The following is a 23,162-nucleotide window of genomic DNA, read 5'->3' as shown; positions in this document are numbered from 1 at the left end:
ATTTAAATAATGCAGAGATCTTACATGAGATTATTCTAGTGTCAGTCTTAGCTAAAGACTTAGATAAAAATAAAATAGCTCTCTAGCACAAAACATCAATATTAACAAAACAAATGGAAATGGGCATTGCCCCTCCACCCAAAGGGCAACTTTCTGTTTTGCCTGTTGTGAAACATGATGACTAAGGCTGATAACATTTGCTCTTGTAGACTTCATTCTTCATGTAGAAATATTTGCATGTGTAGGCAGTACAGAAGGGTGGAGGAAGTAGTGGAGTGCAAGGGAAGAGCGACTGAGGGAAGGGACAGCAAACAAACATCCAGATAAATTCCATCCGGCTCTGCCCACTGGTTTGGATGGCAAGTGGTGAAATAGCAGTGAATAGCTATGACTGAAAAATGGGAATGTGTGGAAGCAAATGCACACAGAGGAAAATTAGATCCAAATGGCCGATTGGCAAGCCAAGGCCCCCATCTGGAAGCATCCCCTATGCCACTAATATCATTCATTCATGTCTACGTATCCGCAGAGATGTTGTTGTTGTTATTTAAAGCAGGCCTTTTTCACCAGCAGGAACGTCTTGCCTCAGAAGGCTTGCTTAGCAATCCTTTGGCTCTTTCAGGGGGTTAGGGAAAACAATTATGTTCAGAAGAACCTTTCTGTCACTTGCAGGGTTGATAGAGGCAGTGATATGGGTCCTATCTTGGCCCAACATCTCTTATTTTGCTGCATAGCCGAGATGGGGAATCTGTGGCTCTTCACAAGTTATGGGACTGTAGTGTCCATCATGCCAGACCATTGGCCATGCTGACTGGGTCTGATGGGAACTGTAGCCTAACAACATCTGGATTGCCACAGATGTAATCCCACTGTATAGTCTCTGCTCAGCTGTTACATTATCTTCCAATGGTGTGTTTCATTGTTAACCTTTACCAAGAGGACTCATAATGGGTGCATTTGCTGAGGGGGCAGAAATGAATACCAGTCATTCAGGCCTGTTATCTATCTACAGGGTTATGAAGGCGCCCAGAATTAATGCGCTGAACAATTAATGTCAATTATCTCCCAAGCTGTTCATATCTGATCGTTCGTCTGTGCATAAGATTGATATATCAATCTCGCAATGTGTGAGAGCACACGCATCCTCAAGAGAGAGAAAATTTGTGGATGAGAAGCCGTTTGCTACGTACGTTTTCTCCCTAGCCACTAACGCAGTCCCTTGCAAATCCTGACAGGAGCAAGACACCCTGGCAGATGCAGAAGAACGATGTGACTTGCTGATTAAATCTAAGATCCAGCTGGAGGCCAAAGTCAAAGAGCTGACTGAGCGGGTGGAAGATGAAGAGGAGATGAACTCTGAGCTGACATCCAAGAAGAGGAAGCTGGAAGATGAATGCTCTGAGCTGAAGAAGGACATTGATGACCTTGAAATAACACTGGCAAAAGTGGAGAAAGAAAAACATGCCACTGAAAATAAGGTAGCTTTAATACTTGGCCATTAAAAAAAAATCCACCCTCAGAGCAGTTTTAAGGCAGTGATCAATATGCAAGTCTATAATTTTCCAAAACTCTTGGCTGGGAAAAGATCTGGCTACATGCTCTGCCCGTACTATGTCAGGCTAATAAGAAGACAGCTATATTTTTGCCCATGGGAACAGTCTAGGGATTCTTTGAAAGACTGATGCAATTTATGAACCAGGAGATCTGTGATCTTGCTATCAGCAACCTTCTGCCTGGTCTATTTAATATATTTATAGTTTGTCTTTCTCTCATAATGGAACTCAAGACAGTGTACATGTGGTTCCCAAGAGATCTCCTTTTAGGTACTGACTAGACCCGGACCTGCTTACCTTTCACAAGGTGGCTACATCATGTCCCTTAGACTAGAAAGTTGTTGTGCAAGTTGTTTCTGGCCCTATATTTGGTGCCCGGATTTTCATGTTTTAAGAACTGGGAATTGAACAGTACCACATTAGACACCTGATGTATGCTACTTGCTTTCCTTCCTTCCCCACCTGATATCTGGAATTCAGTTCACATGAGCAGATATCCAAGAAAGCCGAGCATCACTTGCATGGATGAAAAATTATTTGTGGGAATCAGTCCCACATTCATACACAGCACTCGGTACACTTCAACCACAGCGCAGGCAGGGAAGAGAAACCTTTGAGCTAAGATTTCTTTGCAAAAACTTCTGGCCTATGTCTTCCTTCCCCCAACAGGTTAAAAATCTGACAGAAGAAATGGCAGCACTTGATGAGACCATCAGCAAGCTGACGAAGGAAAAGAAGTCATTGCAGGAAGCTCACCAGCAGGCCTTGGATGACCTGCAAGCAGAGGAGGACAAAGTCAACACACTGAGCAAGGCTAAAGTGAAACTGGAGCAGCAAGTTGATGATGTATGTTTGCGCTGCTGTTCGTTCACCTAGGTTGTTTGGGGGTTGGGCATTCAAGTGGCTTTGACTGTCCTGTTATAAATGTTGGACCTATTATTGAAATAGGTGACAATGAAAGTCAATCTGTTGTTCAATTTCTGAATGGAAGGTAAATGTAAGGAATTCATTTGCATTCCAAGTTTCACATAGAGGTGCAATGGGCGGGGGCATAGCTCAGTGGTAGAGCACACCAAAGTATAATCCCTGGGTCTCCAGGTAGAGCTGGAAAAAGACTCCTGTCTGGAGCTCTGGAGAGTCACCAACAGACTCAGTCAGTGTTGACAGTTTGGAGCTAGATAGATCAGTGGTCTGACTCAGTATGGTATCTTCATATGTTCCTATGAATGGTGGGGAGAGGGAGGTAGTGCCACACCCCTTTCTAGTATTTTGTTCAGCATGTTCTTTATGGGGAAAGAGGTCAGTCAGTATACATCAATAAAAAGAGGACTCGGTTTCTCTAAACTTCAGTACGGCTTACAATACCTGAAAATGCTGCCAAATGTCTGTGGTCTGCCAAGAACTTGAAAAGTTGAGTGGCTATTTTCTCCTATATCTGTCCCTTTTCATTTCTGTAGCTCGAGGGCTCTCTTGAACAAGAAAAGAAAGTGAGGATGGATCTGGAAAGAGCCAAACGCAAACTGGAGGGTGACTTGAAGCTGACTCAAGAAAGTGTCATGGACTTGGAAAATGATAAGCTGCAGTTGGATGAAAAGTTAAAGAAGTAAGTTGGCGTTAGATTTCTTAGCAGCAGAGGCTGTTTTTATACTGTAAAACATTCACTGCCCTATGATGCTTTGTACTCTGTGTAAAACGCAAGAAGTGAGTAACAATAATATCTTGCAGTGCCACTATATTTTCAGTCCCAGGAAAGCAGCCAAAAACAGGAGGTTTGTTTAGTCCCTGGTGAGTTGCCATATGTGACTGGTGGGTGTGTTTAGCTTGATGGGTCAAAGGTTCTGTAGGCCTGCTATACACACACACGCACACACACACCACAACTAGAAATAGGGTTGCCTAGTGAGACAGTTCCATAAAACAGTAACAGCATAGAAAATAGAAAGGTAGACCAAATTTGCTACCTCCAAGTGGAGGGCAGCCAGCCAGATTTAACTCCCCATGCTCCAGTCTGCTTTTCTTCCTTCCATCTGGTATGGTTTTGTGCTCCACGTCATAGCAGATTGGGCTTTGGCAGGCAGATCAAAATGTAGTTCACTTAACCAGCTTTTCCCTCCAACAGAGTTCTAACAGGTACCAGATCTCTGTGTTACTTAGATTGCAGATTTGCAGGCAGCAATTTCCTAAGGACCTTGAAACGTAGCAGGAATGAGTCATATTCAGGCATTATAGCTCCTGTATGGAGCATCAGATGGGTAAGGAATGGAGCCAAACTAAGTAGCCAGTCCCCCTTTCGCAGTGTGTGCTGACTGCTAGCCCTGTCCTTGGCATCCTTGCATTCAGCATGAATGTACAGTGGTGGCTGGTCTTCCATCCAACCTGGAATTCTGCGTGTTTGAGGAGAAGACTTCACGTGTGCTGCTATACACATGAACACCTGCAAGGGGGAGAGGAGGTTAGTCATGCATGCATGTGCTGCTCTATGCAAACACCTGAACAGGGCTATAGCAATTGTTTGTTCTGAGATGGCATTCCTGCTTAAAAGCAACCAAATAATTACTCCATTGTACTCAAACCCAATCTATTGCGTTAATAGGAAAGAATTTGAAATCAGTCAGATGAGCTCCAAGATTGAGGATGAGCAGGCCATAGTGATGCAGCTCCAAAAGAAGATAAAAGAGCTTCAGGTAATTATTCCTGCTCAGTTTCTCTCAGTACTGGATATACTGGACATTGTATTGTAAGAAAGCCTTGGGCTTTGTACAGGTTGTCATCCCATTTGATCTGAATTCCAGCTTATTAGAAATCTTTTAAGGTCACAAGAAAAGCTCTACTGGATCAGATTAGACATCTACCTCTCTCTCTCTTTTTAAATATACCTTTATTAATTTAAAATAAATACATTTATGAAAAGCAGACATACATACAAGTAAAAAAAATTACAATAAAACAACAACAAAAAACAGAAAAATCAAACAAACCACCACACTATAAGATATAAGAAGATTAATATAATTATTCTCATATATACTCCTGGTATTGAACACAATTATAAAATTTATAGAAAAGAAATTTAAAACTGACTTCCAATTAATCTCACTCTACTTTGTCTATCCATTACTTTATACCGCACAGTTACATATTTCTTGTGTAATTTCTTTTTACTTCCCTACAAACTTATATTTATACAATACAGGGATCAGTCTAATTCTGCCTGGTTAGACATCCATCTCATTCATCACCCTGTTTTCCAAAGTGGACAGCTCTGGGAAATCTTGAAAGCAGGGATTGAAGGTGACAGCTTTCTCCCATTGTTTGGCCTCCTCCTTCCCAGCATCTGGTATTCAGTGGCCTAATACCACCAAACTTGTAGCTATCACTTAGCTACCAGAACCAACAGCCATTGACTATAGATGGTGGAGAAATTAAATTAACTGTGCATTGAAAGGTGGACCTACCTAATTTGCATATTCCCAAGCAGAATGAGAACAGAAGCACAGCCAGCCTTCAAAATTCACACTTCTCTGAATTTTGTGATGAAATTCTTCAACCAAACAGTGTTTACAAAAATGTGTCTTATTAGGTGAAAGTGCCCATAAACATGAATATATTAGTGAAAATAAAACACAACAATTCATTCTATTAGGGGAATCCTTGCAAAAGATGTAGGTCAGTCAAAACTGCATACAAGAATGGGTTTAATTCAGAGAAATGCACAACAATATTCTGATGAATTTTCATGAGGATTAAAAAACTAGCAAATTTTATAACTTTGTTACGTGTCATGTGAAGAGCCAGGTTAGTAAAGAATGAGGAGGAGGAGAAATATTTTTGGGCATATGGTTTGGCTTTTTCTATTTTTCGATTTATTAACCTATTTTGAAGGCTCAGAAAAGGTTAAACAATTTAAACCAAATCTACACAAACACAGAAAATAAAATTTGTAAGATGCTCTGTGGATGCATTGTGGATGCTATGTGTGTGCATTGTTTATGCATATTGGCTCTTTTCAGACCTTCAAGTGAACATGTAGAGCAAGGATGTGCACCCTAGGTCCTTCCAGATATTGTTAGATTCTAACTTCTATTACCCCAGTTCATAGTCAGGCTTGGGGATGAGGAGAGTTGTGGCCAAACGTTATCTGGAGGTCCTCAGATTTCCCATCCCTAGTCTATAGGCTGAGAGTGGGCACGAGCCTGCTTTCTCCCCTTCTCAGCGTGTGTTCACTGAACGTCTTCACAGGGCTTGTTGTGCTGGATTTTGAGGGTGAAACCATTGATCACAAGCAGGCTTAAATGAAATTCCGTTCTTGAGCAACAAGAATCCTAATAACAGAAGGTGCCTTGTTGAGTTGGTGGTTGGGAAAGATAATAAGAGACACATTTGAAGGAAAGATATTTAAGAAGAAAGGGATGGAAGCAGGGAAATTGGCTTCTAGGCAGTATATCCTTAATGGAAAGGGAACATTCGCCTCTGACTGTATTGTCCTTGGTTACAAGCACCTAGGGGCTTGTGAGTCAGTAAAAGAACAGAATACACCTCAGAGGAAGACAATGTGAATTGCAGCGATGTGTTAACACTGGCAACAAAGTTTGCACAGAAGTAAGAAACTCTGTCAAGAATAAAAACAGTCCCTTTGGCTGCTGATCTATGGAGGTTCTATGACCTCCTTGGTTTTGCAGCTGCCAAAGTTGCTCTTTCTTCCCTCTGGAGGGGGTGGGATGTGGCATTAATAATTCTGCAACTTGCTTGCTGCCCAGAGGCAGAATGTGTGACTAACCAGTTTTGACAGTTCTAGTACAGAGGTGAATTACGGAAAGGGACCACAAATGCTTGCTGTTACCCTATATTTCACCCCCTACTCACAATTTTAAAGTGGCAGGGGACACTTTTTGTAAGGGAATACTCCACTTCTGATATTATCTTGCTTTGAAAAATGTCTATTTTGCCATACTGTTGGAGCAATCCTGCACAATATTAGTTGGAAGTTGTTCCCAGTGGGCAATGGAGGTAAGTGTAAGTAGGACTGCAGCCTGGGTGTCTGATGTCTTGGAAAGATGGCAGAGAACATTTCCCCAGATGATTAAAAACATCTATCCGAGTTGTAATTCGTGATTTAAAGTTCTGACCCAAATTCAGAGTGAGAGAACACTCTGAATTTGAGGGTTCAGAGTTACCACAAAGGTTACTTCCAATGTCTTAAGATGGAGGCACTGTGGTATCTAGGGCTGTGCTGTTATGCTCACATGCTTCTCTGTCTGATAGGCCCGCATAGAGGAACTTGAGGAAGAGCTAGAAGCAGAACGAGCTGCCCGCGCAAAAGTGGAGAAGCAAAGATCAGACCTGGCCCGAGAGCTGGAAGAGCTGAGTGAGCGGCTGGAAGAGGCTGGGGGCGCCACTGCGGCACAGCTGGAGATGAACAAGAAGCGGGAGGCCGAGTTTCTGAAGCTGCGGCGGGACCTTGAAGAGGCCACGCTGCACTACGAGGCAACCGCAGCTACACTCAGGAAGAAGCATGCAGACAGCATGGCGGAGCTTGGGGAACAAGCAGACAACCTGCAGCGGGTCAAACAAAAGCTGGAGAAAGAGAAGAGTGAGCTGAAGTTGGAAGTGGACGATCTGTCTTCCACTATGGAGCAAGTGATCAAGGGAAAGGTAAAGCCTCTGGGGTTTACTGTGAAGACAGACCGGATGGAGATAGGGGTTTTTCAAGCTGACCTGGATTAGCTACAACCAAAACTAAAACCATTCAGTTCCACAAAGTCTGATCAGTGAATCAAAAATAGGAGGCTTTGTCCAGCCAAGTTCTGCTGGGAGTAGGCCCGCTGAAATGAATAGAGCCAAGTTAGTCACATTCACTCATTTCTTAGGGGAGTTGCATTCTTTGAATAGCTGCAAACAATGTTCATGCAATACATCAGGTATGCATATAGAAAAGGCCACACAGAAATGCCAAGTGGTTAGACAATGGAGCAAAATATAACAAATGGTTGGATCCAAAAATCTCTCTGTTCATGTGGGGATGTCATTGATTTTCTTTCCTGGCTGAGCCCTCCTGCGTCACCTTATGTATCAGTCACACACTGGAGGGTCTCTTGATCTGCTGGAACAGCTTTTCAGGGGGCTGCTGGGGGGAGAGGGGAGTTGTAGCCAGGGGGATCAGTAACTCCCAGATACAAGCAGAAGAACCTTTTGCTCTCAGAAGGGGAAACCTTTCAATCCAAGAATTTTCAAATGTAAAGCAGGCAATTGAGAATCACGGGAAGGAGTAAGAGAGGAAGTATAGTGTGTGTGGAGATGCAATGACAAAATATTGTTATACCCCACACCAATCACTGAGCAGTGTGAGATTCCAGGGGTCCAGGCACTTACCAAGGGTTTGTGTTTCCTTTTGGAAATGAGGCACAACAGACACTGCAGTGTTTTTATGATTGTTGTTGTTTAGTCGTTCAGTCGTGTCCGACTCTTCGTGACCCCATGGACCAGAGCACGCCAGGCACTTCTGTCTTCCACTGCCACCCGCAGTTTGGTCAGATTCATGTTTGTAGCTTCGAGAACACTGTCTAACCATCTCGTCCTCTGTCGTCCCCTTCTCCTTGTGCCCTCCATCTTTCCCAACATCAAGGTCTTTTCCAGTGAGTCTTCTCTTCTCATGAGGTGGCCAAAGTATTGGAGCCTCAGCTTCACGATCTGTCCTTCCAGTGAGCACTCAGGGCTGATTTCCTTAAGAATGGATGCGTTTGATCTTCTTGCAGTCCATGGGACTCTCAAGAGTCTCCTCCAGCACCATAATTCAAAAGCGTCAATTCTTCGGCGATCAGCCTTCTTTATGGTCCAGCTCTCACTTCCATACATCACTGCTGGGAAAACCATAGCTTTTACTATACGGACCTTTGTTGGCAAGGTGATGTCTCTACTTTTTAGAATGCTATCTAGGTTTGCCATTGCTTTCCTCCCTAGAAGCAGGCGTCTCTTAATTTCGTGGCTGCTGTCACCATCTGCAGTGATCATGGAACCCAAGAAAGTAAAATCTCTCACTGCCTCCATTTCCTCCCCTTCTATTTGCCAGGAGGTGATGGGACCAGTGGCCATGATCTTCGTTTTTTTGATGTTGAGCTTCAGACCATATTTTGTGCTCTCCTCTTTCACCCTCAATAAAAGGTTTTTTAATTCCTCCTCACTTTCTGCCATCAAGGTTGTGTCATCTGCATATCTGAGGTTGTTGATATTTCTTCCAGCAATCTTAATTCCGGCTAGCGATTCATCCAGCCCAGCCTTTCGCATGATGAATTCTGCATATAAGTTAAATAAGGAGGGAGACAAAATACAGCCTTGTCGTACTCCTTTCCCAATTTTGAACCAATCAGTTGTTCCATATCCAGTTCTAACTGTAGCTTCTTGTCCCACATAGAGATTTCTCAGGAGACAGATGAGGTGATCAGGCACTCCCATTTCTTTAAGAACTTGCCATAGTTTGCTGTGATCGACACAGTCAAAGGCTTTTGCATAGTCAATGAAGCAGAAGTAGATGTCTTTCTGGAACTCTCTAGCTTTCTCCATAATCCAGCGCATGTTTGCAATTTGGTCTCTGGTTCCCCTGCCTCTTCTAAATCCAGCTTGCACTTCTGGGAGTTCTCGGTCCACATACTGCTTGAGCCTTCCTTGAAGAATTTTAAGCATAACCTTGCTAGCGTGTGAAATGAGTGCAATTGTGCGGTAGTTGGAGCATTCTTTAGCACTGCCCTTCTTTGGGATTGGGATGTAGACTGACCTTCTCCAATCTTCTGGCCACTGCTGAGTTTTCCAAACTTGCTGGCATATTGAGTGTAGCACCTTAACAGCATCATCTTTTAAAATTTTAAATAGTTCAGCTGGAATACCATCACTTCCACTGGCCTTGTTATTTGCAATGCTTTCTAAGGCCCATTTGACTTCACTCTCCAGGATGTCTGGCTCAAGGTCAGCAACCACACTACCTGGGGTGTACGAGACATCCATATCTTTCTCGTATAATTCTTCTGTGTATTCTTGCCACCTCTTCTTGATGTCTTCTGCTTCTGTTAGGTCCTTACCACTTTTGTCCTTTATTATGGTAATCTTTGAACGAAATGTTCCTTTCATATCTCCAATTTTCTTGAACAGATCTCTGGTTCTTCCCATTCTGTTGTTTTCCTCTATTTCTTTGCATTGCTCATTTAAGAAGGCCTTCTTGTCTCTCCTTGCTATTTTTTGGAATTCTGCATTCAATTTCCTGTATCTTTCTCTATCTCCCTCGCATTTTGCTTGCCTTCTCTCCTCCGCTATTTGTAAGGCCTCATTGGACAGCCACTTTGCTTTCTTGCATTTCCTTTTCATTGGGATGGTTTTCGTTGCTGCCTCCTGTATAATGTTTCGAGCCTCCATCCATAGTTCTTCAGGCACTCTGTCCAGCAATTCTAAATCCTTAAACCTGTTCCTCACTTCCACTGTGTATTCATAAGGGATTTGGTTTAGATTGTATCTTACCGGCCCAGTGGTTTTTCCTACTTTCTTCAGTTTGAGCTTGAATTTTGCTATAAGAAGCTGATGATCTGAGCCACAGTCAGCTCCAGGTCTTGTTTTTGCTGACTGTATAGAGCTTCTCCATCTTTGGCTGCAGAGAATATAATCAATCTGATTTCGATGCTGCCCATCTGGTGATGTCCATGTGTAGAGTCGTCTCTTGTGTTGTTGGAAAAGAGTGTTTGTGATGACCAGCTTGTTCTCTTGACAGAACTCTATTAGCCTTTGCCCTGCTTCGTTTTGAATTCCAAGACCAAATTTGCCAGTTGTTCCTTTTATCTCTTGATTCCCTACTTTAGCATTCCAATCCCCTATAATGAGAAGAACATCCTTCTTTGGTGTCACTTCTATAAACTGTTGTAAGTCTTCATAGAATTGGTCAATTTCAGTTTCTTCAGCACCAGTAGTTGGTGCATAAACTTGGATTACTGTGATGTTAAAAGGTCTGCCTTGGATTCGTATCGAGATCATTCTATCATTTTTGAGATTGCATCCCAGTACAGCTTTTGCCACTCTTTTGTTGACTATGAGGGCCACTCCATTTCTTTTACGGGTTTCTTGCCCACAGTAGTAGATATGATAGTCATCCGAACTGAATTCGCCCATTCCCGTCCATTTTAGTTCACTGATGCCCAAGATGTCAATGTTTATTCTTGCCATCTCATTTTTGACCACATCCAACTTACCCAGGTTCATGGTTCTTACATTCCAGGTTCCTATGCAATATTTTTCTTTACAGCATTGGACTTTCCTTTCGCTTCCATGCATATCCGCAACTGAGCGTCCTTTCGGCTTTGGCCCAGCCGCTTCATCAGCTCTGGATCTACTTGTACTTGTCCTCCGCTCTTCCCCAGTAGCATGTTGGACGCCTTCCGACCTGAGGGGCTCATCTTCCAGCGTCATAACTTTTATATACCTGTTGTCTTTGTCCATGGAGTTTTCTTGGCAGGGATACTGGAGTGGCTTGCCGATTCCTACTCCAGGTGGATCACGTTTGGTCAAAACTCTCCACTATGACCTGTTCATCTTGGGTGCCCTGCTCGGCATAGTTCATAGCTTCTCTGAGTTCTTCAAGCCCCTTCGCCACGGCAAGGCAGTGATCCATGAAGGGGTTTTTATGATATATGGTTTATTTACACATATATAGTACTGGAGACTACAATGAAGAGGTTCCAAGCATTACACTACAAGAGAGTCTCTTGCTTCTCCCACAGCCTTGGATCTAAAACAGAAATCAGCCGTGTTCTCTGTTTCCCTTCACAGTTTTGCCAGTACATCATTACTAACTGCCATCCTTAAAAAACTAACACTAGCTTTTTGTCCTATTAACTAAAATCAGAGCCTGGGGAGGGGCTTCACCCATTTGGCTGTCTGGCATTGAATCTCCAGATGATCCATCTGGTACCTTTGGTTGGGTTAAAGACTCAGCCATTATCAAGTGGTTACCTCATGAGGAAGCTGGCCAGCATTATTTCCAACCTTTGCTCATTCCAGGAATTTAAGGATTTGCTGAAATTTGAACCCTTTTAGGGGAGTCTGATCCCACCACAAACTCATAACAATAAGTTTCTCCCTTGAGTGCCCGCCTTCTCTGAGAATCATGCTTGCCTAACTTCTTAGCCTTCAAGTGTCCATTTTAACTTCTTAAATTAATTATATACAGTCATACCTCATGTTATGGACGCTTCAGGTTACGTGTTTTCGGGTTGCGGACCGCAGGAAACCTGGAAGTACCAGATTGGGTTACTTCCGGGTTTTGCTGCTCGCACATGCGCAGAAGCGCTAAATTGTGCTATGCGCAGAAGTGCCAAATCGCACCGGTGCCTGCGCAGACGCGGCACTTCAGGATGCGAATGCTGCAGGTTGCGGACGTGCCTCTGTCACGGATTACATCCGCAACCCGAGGTTCCACTGTATTTACTTTCGCTCATCTTACTATGCCTTACAACTCTAGGATATTCACCATGTTGAATCAGACACTGGGGTTTCCAAATTTTTCTCCATATATCATCCTGTAATCATTTCTAAAACTCCTTAAGTCGTTCTTGGTACTAGCTTTTTGGCAAACCATAGTGCATCGCTATTAATAAATGTCAAAATCCATATTAGGGCAATATATTTATTAGGCCAACAAAAATATCACCAAATAGCATGCAAGCTTTTGCATCCTCTAATAATTCATAGATATTCTGATATATTTATGATGGCTTTGCAGCTCACACTATTCTCATACAGAATGCTAAACTAGTATACTTTCTGATTTTGGCAGGAGGGGGAATGAAGGTGGAGTATGTTTTTTTCCACATTATGATCTTTGGAAAGCTCTCATCATGTGTAGGTTTTATAAATGATATACAGAACAATTGAATAATACTCCTCTGGGGATATTTAACTCCCAAGCAACTCTTAAGGAATCTCTTAAGAAGGATGTGTTTATGGCTCACAGATGTGTAATTTTCAGTGTGAACTTTTTTCTTTCGCATCAATTCAGTTCAATAATTCAGAGCTGTTATTAATTACATGATTGATTCCCTTCCATTTGCCACACACTGTCATGTAACGATTTCTACTAGAGAAGTAGCTGTGCTAGTCTTTTGTAGCAAAAACGACAAAGATTTTTGTAGCACCTTGAGCACTAACAAATTTCATATGGCATAAGCTTTTGTGGCCTACAGGGAACACTGCAGCTGATGGAGTGAACTCTGGTCCACAAAAGTTTATGTCATAATAAATTTATCCATCTTTAAGGTGCCACAAGACTCTCAGTGCAAACAACAATCATATAGTAGCTCAGTGTGTTTGCTTTTGTATGACTCCAGTAAGATATTAACAACAGAAAATAATGTTCTTCTTGTTGTCAAAATATATAATATAGCTGAAGCAAACTGGTGAGTATGTATGTGATAAAGACAAAAGGTTGTCGAAGTCTTGTGTGCAAGATTATGTAAGTCTTACTGTACTTCAAAACTGTTGGACACAATTAATTATTTTAAAGGAATCTGTTTTTATTATTCCTTCCAGTAAACTGAATCTTTGGTATATGCATATAAAAATACTTTTAAAAATATATCATTGCAGCTATTGCTCTTTTTCTAATTATAATTGTTGGTGGGCCCTTTTCATTTTTGCAAATTTTGTAAACCAAATTTTACACTTTGCACAGAAATTGTGGCCCTAATGTTGGATGGTTTATGTTTTGCCTCCTGAGTTTCTAGACTAATTGGCATATGCCACATTTTATCTTTCTGTTACATAGAAAAAGATTGTCATGATCTTTCTTAATTGTCAGATATTGGTCTTTTTATGGGACAGATGAGATGAGCAATGCACTTTGATTGGGATGGTGTTTGATTACCTTTGTTCTAACCACATTAGGCAAATGCAGAAAAACTCTGTCGTACTCTGGAAGACCATCTCAATGAGGCAAAAACTAAAGTGGACGAGATGACTCGTGTGGTGAATGACCTCACTGCCCAAAAAGGGAAGCTGCAAACTGAAAATGGTAGGTTGGGCAAACATTATTATAGCCACAGGAAGTGTGGGCATGGCAACACCTTATATGAGTAAGGAGGGATGCTTGAAGATTTAATTCAGTCCGCATCTTTATGTGGTTGCAGAACAATCTGATTTGCACTCACTGAACCACTGTGTGGAATAAAGTGCAATTATCATACTGTATTTCTCCAAATTTTGTGAGAAATTTTATACTCCACACACACACACACACACAAAATATACATAAAGATTTGCCAGAAATATGGTGCACACACATTTTTAAATTTCATACTTTTTGTTCTTTTTAAAACTTATCAGAAATATGTATATCAGAAATACACTGATCTGCACATCCCCACATAATTGCACATGTGCAATATTTTCATGAGGAACTCATGTCTCTTTCTTCTCCCTTTCCCCTACATAAGAACAGATCCCTTTCATCTGCTGGTCAATTGCTTCTTCCTTTCCATCTAGTTTTCTGTCCTCTCCTTATATACCTGTCCACATGATGAAACATGGGAAGGGAGGGAGAACCAGCTTCATGGCTATACAACATTTATCACATTGACTCCCAACCTTTGCTGCTGCTGTTGATTTATGCTGGATGCTCAGTAGAAGTTTTCCTGATGCAAAATGCACTTGTCTTTCCACAACACTCCATTCATTGCCCACCAAGGACTCATTCCGGTTCAGCTTGCAATAACAGCTTTCTGTGATCTTTTCCCAATTGGCAACTTCTTTTTCCTGACGGGATGATATCATTTTATTAGATTCCTGGGCATGTTCAGACATGACTCACTCAAAGTGGCTTACAAATAAAAAGCAAACATGAAAACAACAGTGACCCAATCATTAAAACACAAATTGAGAAAGCTAACAACATGGCAAGAAGCAAAAATGCAAAGAACAGCACTAACAAGCAGCAACAGAGGAGACAAAACTTGGTTTGAAAAAAAGAAATGTTTTCAGTTGCTGGAGTGTGGGGTGCGTCACAAATCAAGAGGAAGTTACTTCTGCACATGGGGTGTCACAATAGAAAATGCCCTCTTGCATGTTGTTTCTACCCTTGCCTTAGAAGGCAAAGGCAGGGAAGATGGGTGTGCTAGCTAGTCAAAGGACAGCCAGATTCACACAGGAGAAGCTAGATCCCAAGCTGCTTAGGTTGTTATAGCTAATAACCAGCACCTTGAATCATGTGTTCACATTATTGTTTTTCTGGTGCATTTCCAGCTCCCCCCTGCCCCCCACCTGAATGCATCATTAGCTTCTGATTCATTTCTGTTTGTGTAAACACTAGGAGACATTGAGGGGCTGGGATGTTTGTACCCTATGCAAAGGTGTTCACCCCTTGGCTAGGGATGAATTAGGAATGGCTTAAAGACTCCGGTCGGCATGAAGCTGGTTTGAGAACAACACATCAAACAGTAGTATTTTATAACAAAGTACAGGATGCATTTGGGATAAAGTCATGTGAACACAGATTAAAGACTCAGCACAGGGGGTACAGTGACTGCACAGTAAACGGCCCTAGAAGATTGACTGGGAGTTGACAGAATAAGGGGGAATCACATGACCCCAGAAGCCAAGATTTTAGCAGCAGCATTCTGCACCAAATGAAGTTTCTTAATGGTTTTCAATGGCAGCCCTGCATAGAGCAAGTTACAGTAGAGTGTGCAGCATAGCATATGAGCACTTTAATATTGTGATCAGTGGGACTCTCCCATGCATGTTTCAAGTCCATCATCAAATACTACAGTTTCCCCAGTTCCTTTGGCTGGGTCCAGAGGACTTCTTAGGATGTCTCCTGTCATGCTGGCATAGGCAAAATGTGGACGTAGCTAATTATGTCCAATGCCACAAAATCCCCAATCTACCTCATCAAACCACCCCTGTATGCCTGAAGGGCAAAAGGGTCACAGGTTACTTTCAATTATTCAGAACTCCTGGGAATATCTTCTCCTTGCCCTCCTCCTCCCTTGTCATGGAAAGCTGATGCTCATCATCTTTTTTTTGTGCTACCCCTCCGGCAGGTGAATTTACAAGACAGCTGGAAGAGAAAGAATCGCTTATAAACCAACTTTCCCGAGGGAAGTTGTCTTTCACTCAACAAATAGAAGAGCTTAAAAGGCAGCTGGAGGAAGAGAGCAAGGTAAGGCTTTGATTGAGGCTCCCAACATGATTCTGACTCCGCTTGAAACGACGACTCGGTTTTAAGGTATTGCCCTTAAGCAGGTATGGAACCGCATGCGCTCAAGTAAGTGCAGTGGAATGGCACTTAAGTGCATAAGCCGAGGATGTGCCTCAGTCTGCAGATATCAGTGAAATACAGGGTGCTGGGGATACAATAGTCGCAGTATGACTGGGAAATGCTGTGGTTGCTATTAAGGATTGAGACAGTGTGATGGAAGAAATAGGAGTAGGGAGTTTGGAAAAGGGAAAATTTCCAGGTGGCGAACCCACCATCAGAACGAGTTTCAGTGCTTGTAGTAGCTGCTTTGTCCACAGCTGGATGTGCTGACTACAACCCCCATCTCTCCTACAGTCAAAGAATGCCCTCGCCCATGCTTTGCAAGCTGCCCGCCATGACTGTGACCTCCTGCGGGAGCAATTTGAGGAGGAGCAAGAAGCCAAGGCAGAGCTTCAGAGGGCACTCTCCAAGGGGAATGCAGAAGTGGCACAGTGGAGAACTAAATATGAAACCGATGCTATTCAAAGGACTGAGGAGCTAGAAGATGCCAAGTAAGATATACAAGAGATGCCATCCTACATTTCCACATGTATTCTTGTTTTAAACTGTTACATTCTAGGTCACAGACTGCATGCAGTTCCATGCAGTGAGATCATAGAATCTTAGAGCTGGAAGGGACCCAAAGGTCATTTATTCCAACCCCCCGCAATGCAGGAACCTCAGCTAAAGCATCCATATCAGATGCAATTATAAATTACAATCCAGGCATATCAACGTCTTATTTCTTATGGCTTCCTGTTGCAATCATGTCAGTAATCCAGGATGATCAGGAAAACCAATGTGAGCCTGCTCATTACTTGAGAAACTCATCTAAGGCATCGGTTCTCAACCTGTGGGTCCCCAGATATTGTTGGACTACAACTCCCATCAACCCTGAGCTCTGGCCTTGCTAGCTAGGGGTGATGGGAATTGTAGTCCAACAACATCTGGGGACCCACAGGTTAAGAAAGGCTGATCTAAGGCATCCCTGACTTGAGTGGTAAGACTGGTGGCTCCGTGTGGTGCCCCAGTTAAAGAACTCTGTCTCTAGACATTTTCCCCTTGCCCTGTCACTGCTATTTTTCAGATGTCCATGAAGTTTCATTTACCATTTTACCACCCATTCACTCATTTTGGAGAGGTCCTTGTGGAGCTCTTCATGGTCTCTTCTTGTTTTAATGACCCTAAGCAATTTCATGTCACCAGCAAACCAGGCCACTTTACCACTTTCTCCTAACTCTAGACTGATTATGAACAAGTTGAAAAGCACATGTCCCAATATTGATTCTTGGAGAAATGTAGAAACTGGAGTCCCCCATCTGCCCATTTATTCCTACTCGCCTGCTGCTTAACCAATCCCTGATCTACAAGAGGATCTTATTTTTTGACTCGGGAATCTTGGGTGAGTTACCTTGTTGAAAGTTTTTTTAAAGTCCAAGTGCACTATATCAACTGGATTGCCTCTACCTATGCACTTGTTGATACTCCAGAAGCCATGCTGGCTGTTTTTGGTTATTTTATCTTTCACTTTACTTTCCACCAGTTTTCCCAGGGCACACATTAAGCTATCAGGCCTGCAATTTCCAGGATCCCCCCAGATCCCTTAAAAAAAATAATGTTACATTGACTACTTTCCAGTCATCAGGTATGGAGGTTGAAGATCATCAAGTTCACCTTTGAGTTCTTTGGAAACTTTCAGGTGGATGCCATCTGGAGCTGGTAATTTGTCAGTTTCTATTTTGTCTGTTAGACCAAGAGCTTCATCCCTCATCACCACTATCCACCTCAGTTCCTCAGACTCCTTTCCAGCAAAAGTTAGTTTAGGCATTGGGATCACCCTATATCTTCCATTGTGACGACAGATGCGAAGAATTATTTCATTTTCTCTCTTAATCCTCCTTTAGCACACCTTTGATTCCCTTGTCATCCAAGGGTTCACCTGCCTCCTTAGACAGTCTTCCACTTCAAATTTATTTAAAGATCTTTATGTTGTCAAATTCAATGTTTTTAGCAATGTGCCCAATGTTTTAGCATCCCCAACTGTCCACTTGCACTTTGTTTCACCAAAATTTGTGATCCTTTTTGTTCTCTTCATTTGGACAAGGCTTCCATTTATTTTTGGAAGGAAGCCTTCTTGCCTCGAATAGTTTCCTTAACTCTGCTCATTAACCAAGGTGACATCCTCATGGCACCTTTCCTGATCTGTGGCACACACTCCTGCTGAAGTGTGAGGTCCTTTTGAAGGGTAGTTAGGCCCAACTGGTATTTGGCTCCTCTCTTCCCAGAAACGTCTCATCAATTCTTCTTCTGCTTGGCTGCATTGGAGGCAGAGATGAGACAGCAAAACCCTCTCCATCAGCTTGCCCTTTGGCTCCTCCCTTCCTTGAAATGTCTTACCAGTTTTCATTCCTCTTGGCTGCCTGAGAGGCACAGATGAGACAGAAAGACCCCCTCTGTTGGCTTGGCTAGGGCCAATGGCCATCTGATTCCTCTTGACCCAGAACTGTCTCTAGCAGTTTCACAATGTAGCTTCATAATGTAACATGATTTTATTTTATTGGTGGGTTTTAACTGTATTCTTTATCTTGTGTGTGCATGTGTCTGGTCCCTATTGGTACTCTTGGTTTCAATGTACACTACTTGGAGGTGGTTATCCTGTTTTACACAAAGCGGTATATAAGAATGCTCAATAATAAAGAAAGGAAACATGAAATATGGAAACAAATTTGCTTATTTTCATCCTTTACACCCCCTTCCTTTCCCCTTTTATATCATGCATCTTAAGCTGTAAGCTGCTATTTTAAATTGTAAACCACTCTGGCTGCTTAAATGTATCAAATAACAACGCCAGAAAGGGAAATTCACGCTGTTTTGATTTGGTAATATTAAGAGCCTTTTCACTGTGGGTCGTTTTACCATGTACCTGTTCTGTTAGGAAAAAGTTGGCAGCTCGTCTCCAAGAGGCTGAGGAAGCCATCGAGGCGGCCAATGCCAAATGCTCTTCTCTGGAGAAGACAAAGCACAGGTTGCAGAATGAGCTGGAGGACATGATGATTGATCTGGAAAAGTCCAATGCAGCAGCGGGGTCCTTGGACAAGAAGCAGCGCAATTTTGACAGGATCCTTAATGAGTGGAAACAAAAGTATGAGGAGTCCCAAGCAGAGCTTGAAGGTGCCCAGAAGGAAGCCCGAAGCCTCAGCACGGAATTATTTAAGCTGAAGAATGCGTACGAAGAGAGCATGGACAATCTGGAGACCTTAAAGAGGGAAAACAAGAATCTCCAAGGTAAGTCCCGCACTTTAGATGTGGGACAGTCAAGCGAGTTGAATCGGAGAGTGGAGAGGGAAGCCAGATGGTGAAAGAAAGAGAGCTCATGAGTCCTAGCGGTTTAGCTTCACCATTGCGCGAGACAAACAAGGCAAGGAAACAGTCTCTACATCATAAAATATTTTTGCTCTGAGGACTGAGAGATATATTGGGGCCAGATGTCATTAGTCTAAGAGCCTAGATTTTTTCCAGTGAGACCAACTAGTATCAGATCCTCCTGCTATTTCAAAGACTGGCAACATAGATGTAATCGTAAGAACATAAAATGAGGTCAATGGCCCATTTATTCCAGCATCCTGTTCTCAAAGTGACCAACCAGTTGCCTGTGGGAAGTCCACAAGCAGGACTCGAGCACTGCAGCACTATCCTTCCCTGAGGCTTTCAGCAACCGGTATTCCGAAGCATATGAAGTGGTTCACTTGAAGCAGGCATGGGCAACCTTAATTTTCCTTGGTGGCTGAGAGGGTGGTGACCAGATATGATAGCGATGATGAATGGGAGTGAGGAATGAATAGGAATAACACCGCGGTTGCCTATTTCTTCTCCTACAGCAAGGCTACCAATAATGTATGGGCTTAGTATCATATTGTCCCTATAAAATGGGACTTGGACAACTCTCCTGCAAAGTCTAAAATAATCTAGGGGCATGAACTAATCGTATCCGAACTTAAAGACCCCTACCACCTCTGCAGATTGCTTATAGCTAGGGGCCAAACTAGATGTGGCCATGCTGTTCATTTGCCTGCCCCATTCACATAGACAGTCATGGGTAAGCGGTCTTGTTTTAATAGAAAGAGGGGTGTACAGGTGAAAAGAGCTGAAAATGTGCATGTGCCTCTCTTATCTCCCAATAGCAGAAGTTAAGTGGGCTGGGGAGAAAAGGTCCTGAAGTGATGGAACATTAGAATGTGAGGCAGTGTAGGATGGAAGGCACAACTGTTCTCACCCATGAGCCCATTTCAATATCCAATAAGATATCAAGCCATGCTTTACATGTGGATGGGACATAGATGTGCATAAGTAAACCTGAATGTCTTCTCATTGCCTCTTCTATGACCCATGTTAATGCTGTTTTATATACTAAACTGAAACACTTTGACACAATATATTCAATATTTTGTCCTTCCACAGAATATGTTCTTTAATAACGATTGCATATTGACCATTTTATAATAAAATAGCATGTGATTGTTCAAAATATTCCCCAACTTTAAGGAAGCCGTTTGAACTGAGCTTGGAGGATCTTTCGCCCTCTGCCAGATAGAATCTATCTTAATGATAATTACAAGCCATTCATTAATATAATGAGCTTAACAAGATTTGCAACAGCCTTTCCGGACTAAGCAGAGTTTTTGAGAGCAAGACATTATTGCCAAAATATAACAAAATCAGGAGGATAAGAATCGACAACTGCAAAAGGAGAGACTGGAACTTAATAAACACATTTTTAAAATAATTGGTCCCAGTGTGCACCCCTGTCTGAGTCCCTGATAAGTACTGGATGAAGTGGTAAGGTGGCCATTTATCCCACCTGGAGTGGAGTACTGGTAACTGTCCGTTTATCCCACTAAATTTCACAGGCCACTGTGGCAAGAGCAGATTTCAGGTCAATTGGCCCTTGTTTGAATATACTTCTCAACTGAATGGGGTAGTAGAGAGCAATGAGATAAGATACACTGTCCTTGTCTAAAGCCAGCTGCTTCATTAAATAATATACCTTGTGCTTCTATCTAGTCAATTCATTTATTGTATAAGTGTTTAGCTTATAATGTACTAAGAAGACTTACTGGCAGGAATTGGCTGGATCATTTCTAAGCCCCCTTTTAAAGATTGGCACCGCAATTACCCTGCTCCAGTCGATTGGCATGCATCCTGTTTTGTCTGCAACTGTGAACAGAACTGCCAGAGCTGGAGCCAACCAATCAATGTTTGCTCCAAGCAGTTCTGTCAGGATGAAAATGTAGCCATGTAGCTTTCCCTGATTTCAGCTGTGTCAAATAAGAGTTTTCACCTTGTTTTCAGGAACTGGGAACCATAGAGGAAGGAGATCAAAACCCAGTTCTAGAGGACTGGTTGTATTGTTATCATTATCACTTTTTATTTATCATTAAAAAAAAATCATAAATATAAGAAATATTTCATATTTCTTTGGCCAACTAGGCCTAGAGCATGCATACACTCTACCAATACACACATCACAAAGCAAAAATAAGCCTCAGAGTAAGTACATACAGAATACATTATCTGTAAAAAAAATAAATCATATAAATATTCCCTCACAAAAGCAGGGCAATGAATGTGTTTTAACCTATGTGATCTTCAGATGCAGTCGATAGATTTCATTTCTCCATAAGCCTGTTTAATAAATTTGATGGTTCTATATGGCACGCACCCACCAATTTTTAAATAAATAGATAAACATAAATTTCTAAGTTTTTAGCAAAAATCCAAGATAGGAAAAATTAAATTGCCATTGTGAAGAGATAACTTGGTGCATTCAGGACTTTCTGACACTTTGGTCTTTCTTTTTTTAAAAAAATAAAATAAAATAGAGGAGATTTCAGATCTAACTGACCAGATCAGTGAAGGAAACAAGAACCTTCATGAGGTGGAGAAGATGAAGAAGCAGATTGAACAAGAAAAATCGGAAGTCCAGCTAGCCCTGGAAGAAGCTGAGGTAAGACAAAGGTTTGGAACAAGAAATGAGGTTTCTAGAGTCGCTGTCAGTTTTCCACCCAAAAGAAAAACAGAGGAAACAAAGGATAAGCAAGATTCGCTTCATGTGCATAGGCGGGGAAAACATTCGCTTCATGTGCATAGTGTGGTAAAATGATGTAGTAGTTATTATATGGAATATTATTGTTTCTTAGATTTCTTCCTCCCCTTCTCTTTACGTAGGGATCCTAGGGTAGGCTATGTAAAAGTGCTGTTGCAGTATACTTTTCAAAAGATTTCAACTTTCATTATTTGAAGTTTCCATTTGAATTTAGTGTGAGTTTAAAAAATGTTTTGGGGAACAAACACAGTCAGATTAGACATTTGAGCTATGGATTCTAGAAATCCTTGGGTGTATCAGGAATGGCAGACAAGTTTCCCTGAAGGTAGCTTTTCCAACATTACCTATTTTACCCTGTAATAAACAGCCATGTTGGGCATGTTCTGGGGCAGCGATGGGAAAATCACAGCCCTCCAGATATTGCCCAATCCCGAGTTCCTTTGTCCCCAGTCAACATGGTCAATGGCCATGGATGATGGGAATTGTAGTCCCATAACATTTTGAGCACCACAGGCGCCCTAGCCCCATCATATGGTGATGAGCCAGCACTACAAGTCTGTACAGAGTGCTCCATCAACAAAGACTATTCCCCTGCACAGGGATGGACAAGTAATGGCTTGTAGGCAGCAGTACCCCAAAGCAAGGTTCTGGTCCCTGGTGACCCTGCCAAAACATGTTCAAGTGTTGTTTTATTTATCTGTGCCTGCACAATGCAATTAAGATATAGATAGTATAGTTAGATAGATAAATAGATAGATAGATGATAGATACATAGATAGATAGATGATAGATAGATACACACACATGCACAATACATTAGGAACAATAAAAAAATCTTTTTAAAACAATAATAAACAAACACATATGTAAGAAAGAGGGATTCTACATTTCATATCACATCTCTCATTTGGATTTTAATGCAATATGCAAATGGACCTATCTGGATGTAATGTGAGGCTGTACAGCACGTTCTCCATAAGTGTGAAGGTTTTGTAGCTCGATGGTGCTGACCATTCCTGGTTTCCAGACACAGTCTAGAGAATCAAGTGATCTTGAGGATCAAATTATATGAATCTCATAACTGGGATTCTCTTTCTCTTTTTAGAGCAGATGTAGGGACCTTGATCTCCACTCCCCGCCATTTGCCTGCTGGAAATCCCCCCTTAAAACAAAACAAAACACTGTTGAATGCTGCTGGTTGGCCTTAGATAAGTGGCATGAGGGGCCAATTTCACTGGGAAAA

General features: G+C 42.1%; 1 protein-coding gene across 1 annotated transcript in view; it reads left to right on the top strand.

Moving 5' to 3' along the window:
• Positions 1 to 23,162, top strand: part of MYH15 (myosin heavy chain 15) — a 90,018-nt gene that overhangs the window by 48,488 nt on the left and 18,368 nt on the right. Inside the window, exons 25-34 of the mRNA XM_083438200.1 lie at positions 1,236 to 1,478; positions 2,223 to 2,399; positions 3,011 to 3,156; positions 4,147 to 4,237; positions 6,816 to 7,205; positions 13,467 to 13,593; positions 15,620 to 15,738; positions 16,132 to 16,328; positions 18,752 to 19,101; positions 21,696 to 21,820. Coding sequence (XP_083294326.1) covers positions 1,236 to 1,478; positions 2,223 to 2,399; positions 3,011 to 3,156; positions 4,147 to 4,237; positions 6,816 to 7,205; positions 13,467 to 13,593; positions 15,620 to 15,738; positions 16,132 to 16,328; positions 18,752 to 19,101; positions 21,696 to 21,820 — 1,965 coding nt within the window. The remainder of the gene's footprint in view (positions 1 to 1,235; positions 1,479 to 2,222; positions 2,400 to 3,010; positions 3,157 to 4,146; positions 4,238 to 6,815; positions 7,206 to 13,466; positions 13,594 to 15,619; positions 15,739 to 16,131; positions 16,329 to 18,751; positions 19,102 to 21,695; positions 21,821 to 23,162) is intronic.

The sequence above is a fragment of the Podarcis tiliguerta genome (assembly GCF_965153285.1).
Source record: "Podarcis tiliguerta genome assembly, chromosome: 4".
Lineage (NCBI taxonomy): Eukaryota > Metazoa > Chordata > Lepidosauria > Squamata > Lacertidae > Podarcis > Podarcis tiliguerta.
Note: the sequence above shows the minus strand (reverse complement) of the source record. Positions and strands in the feature narration are given on the sequence as shown.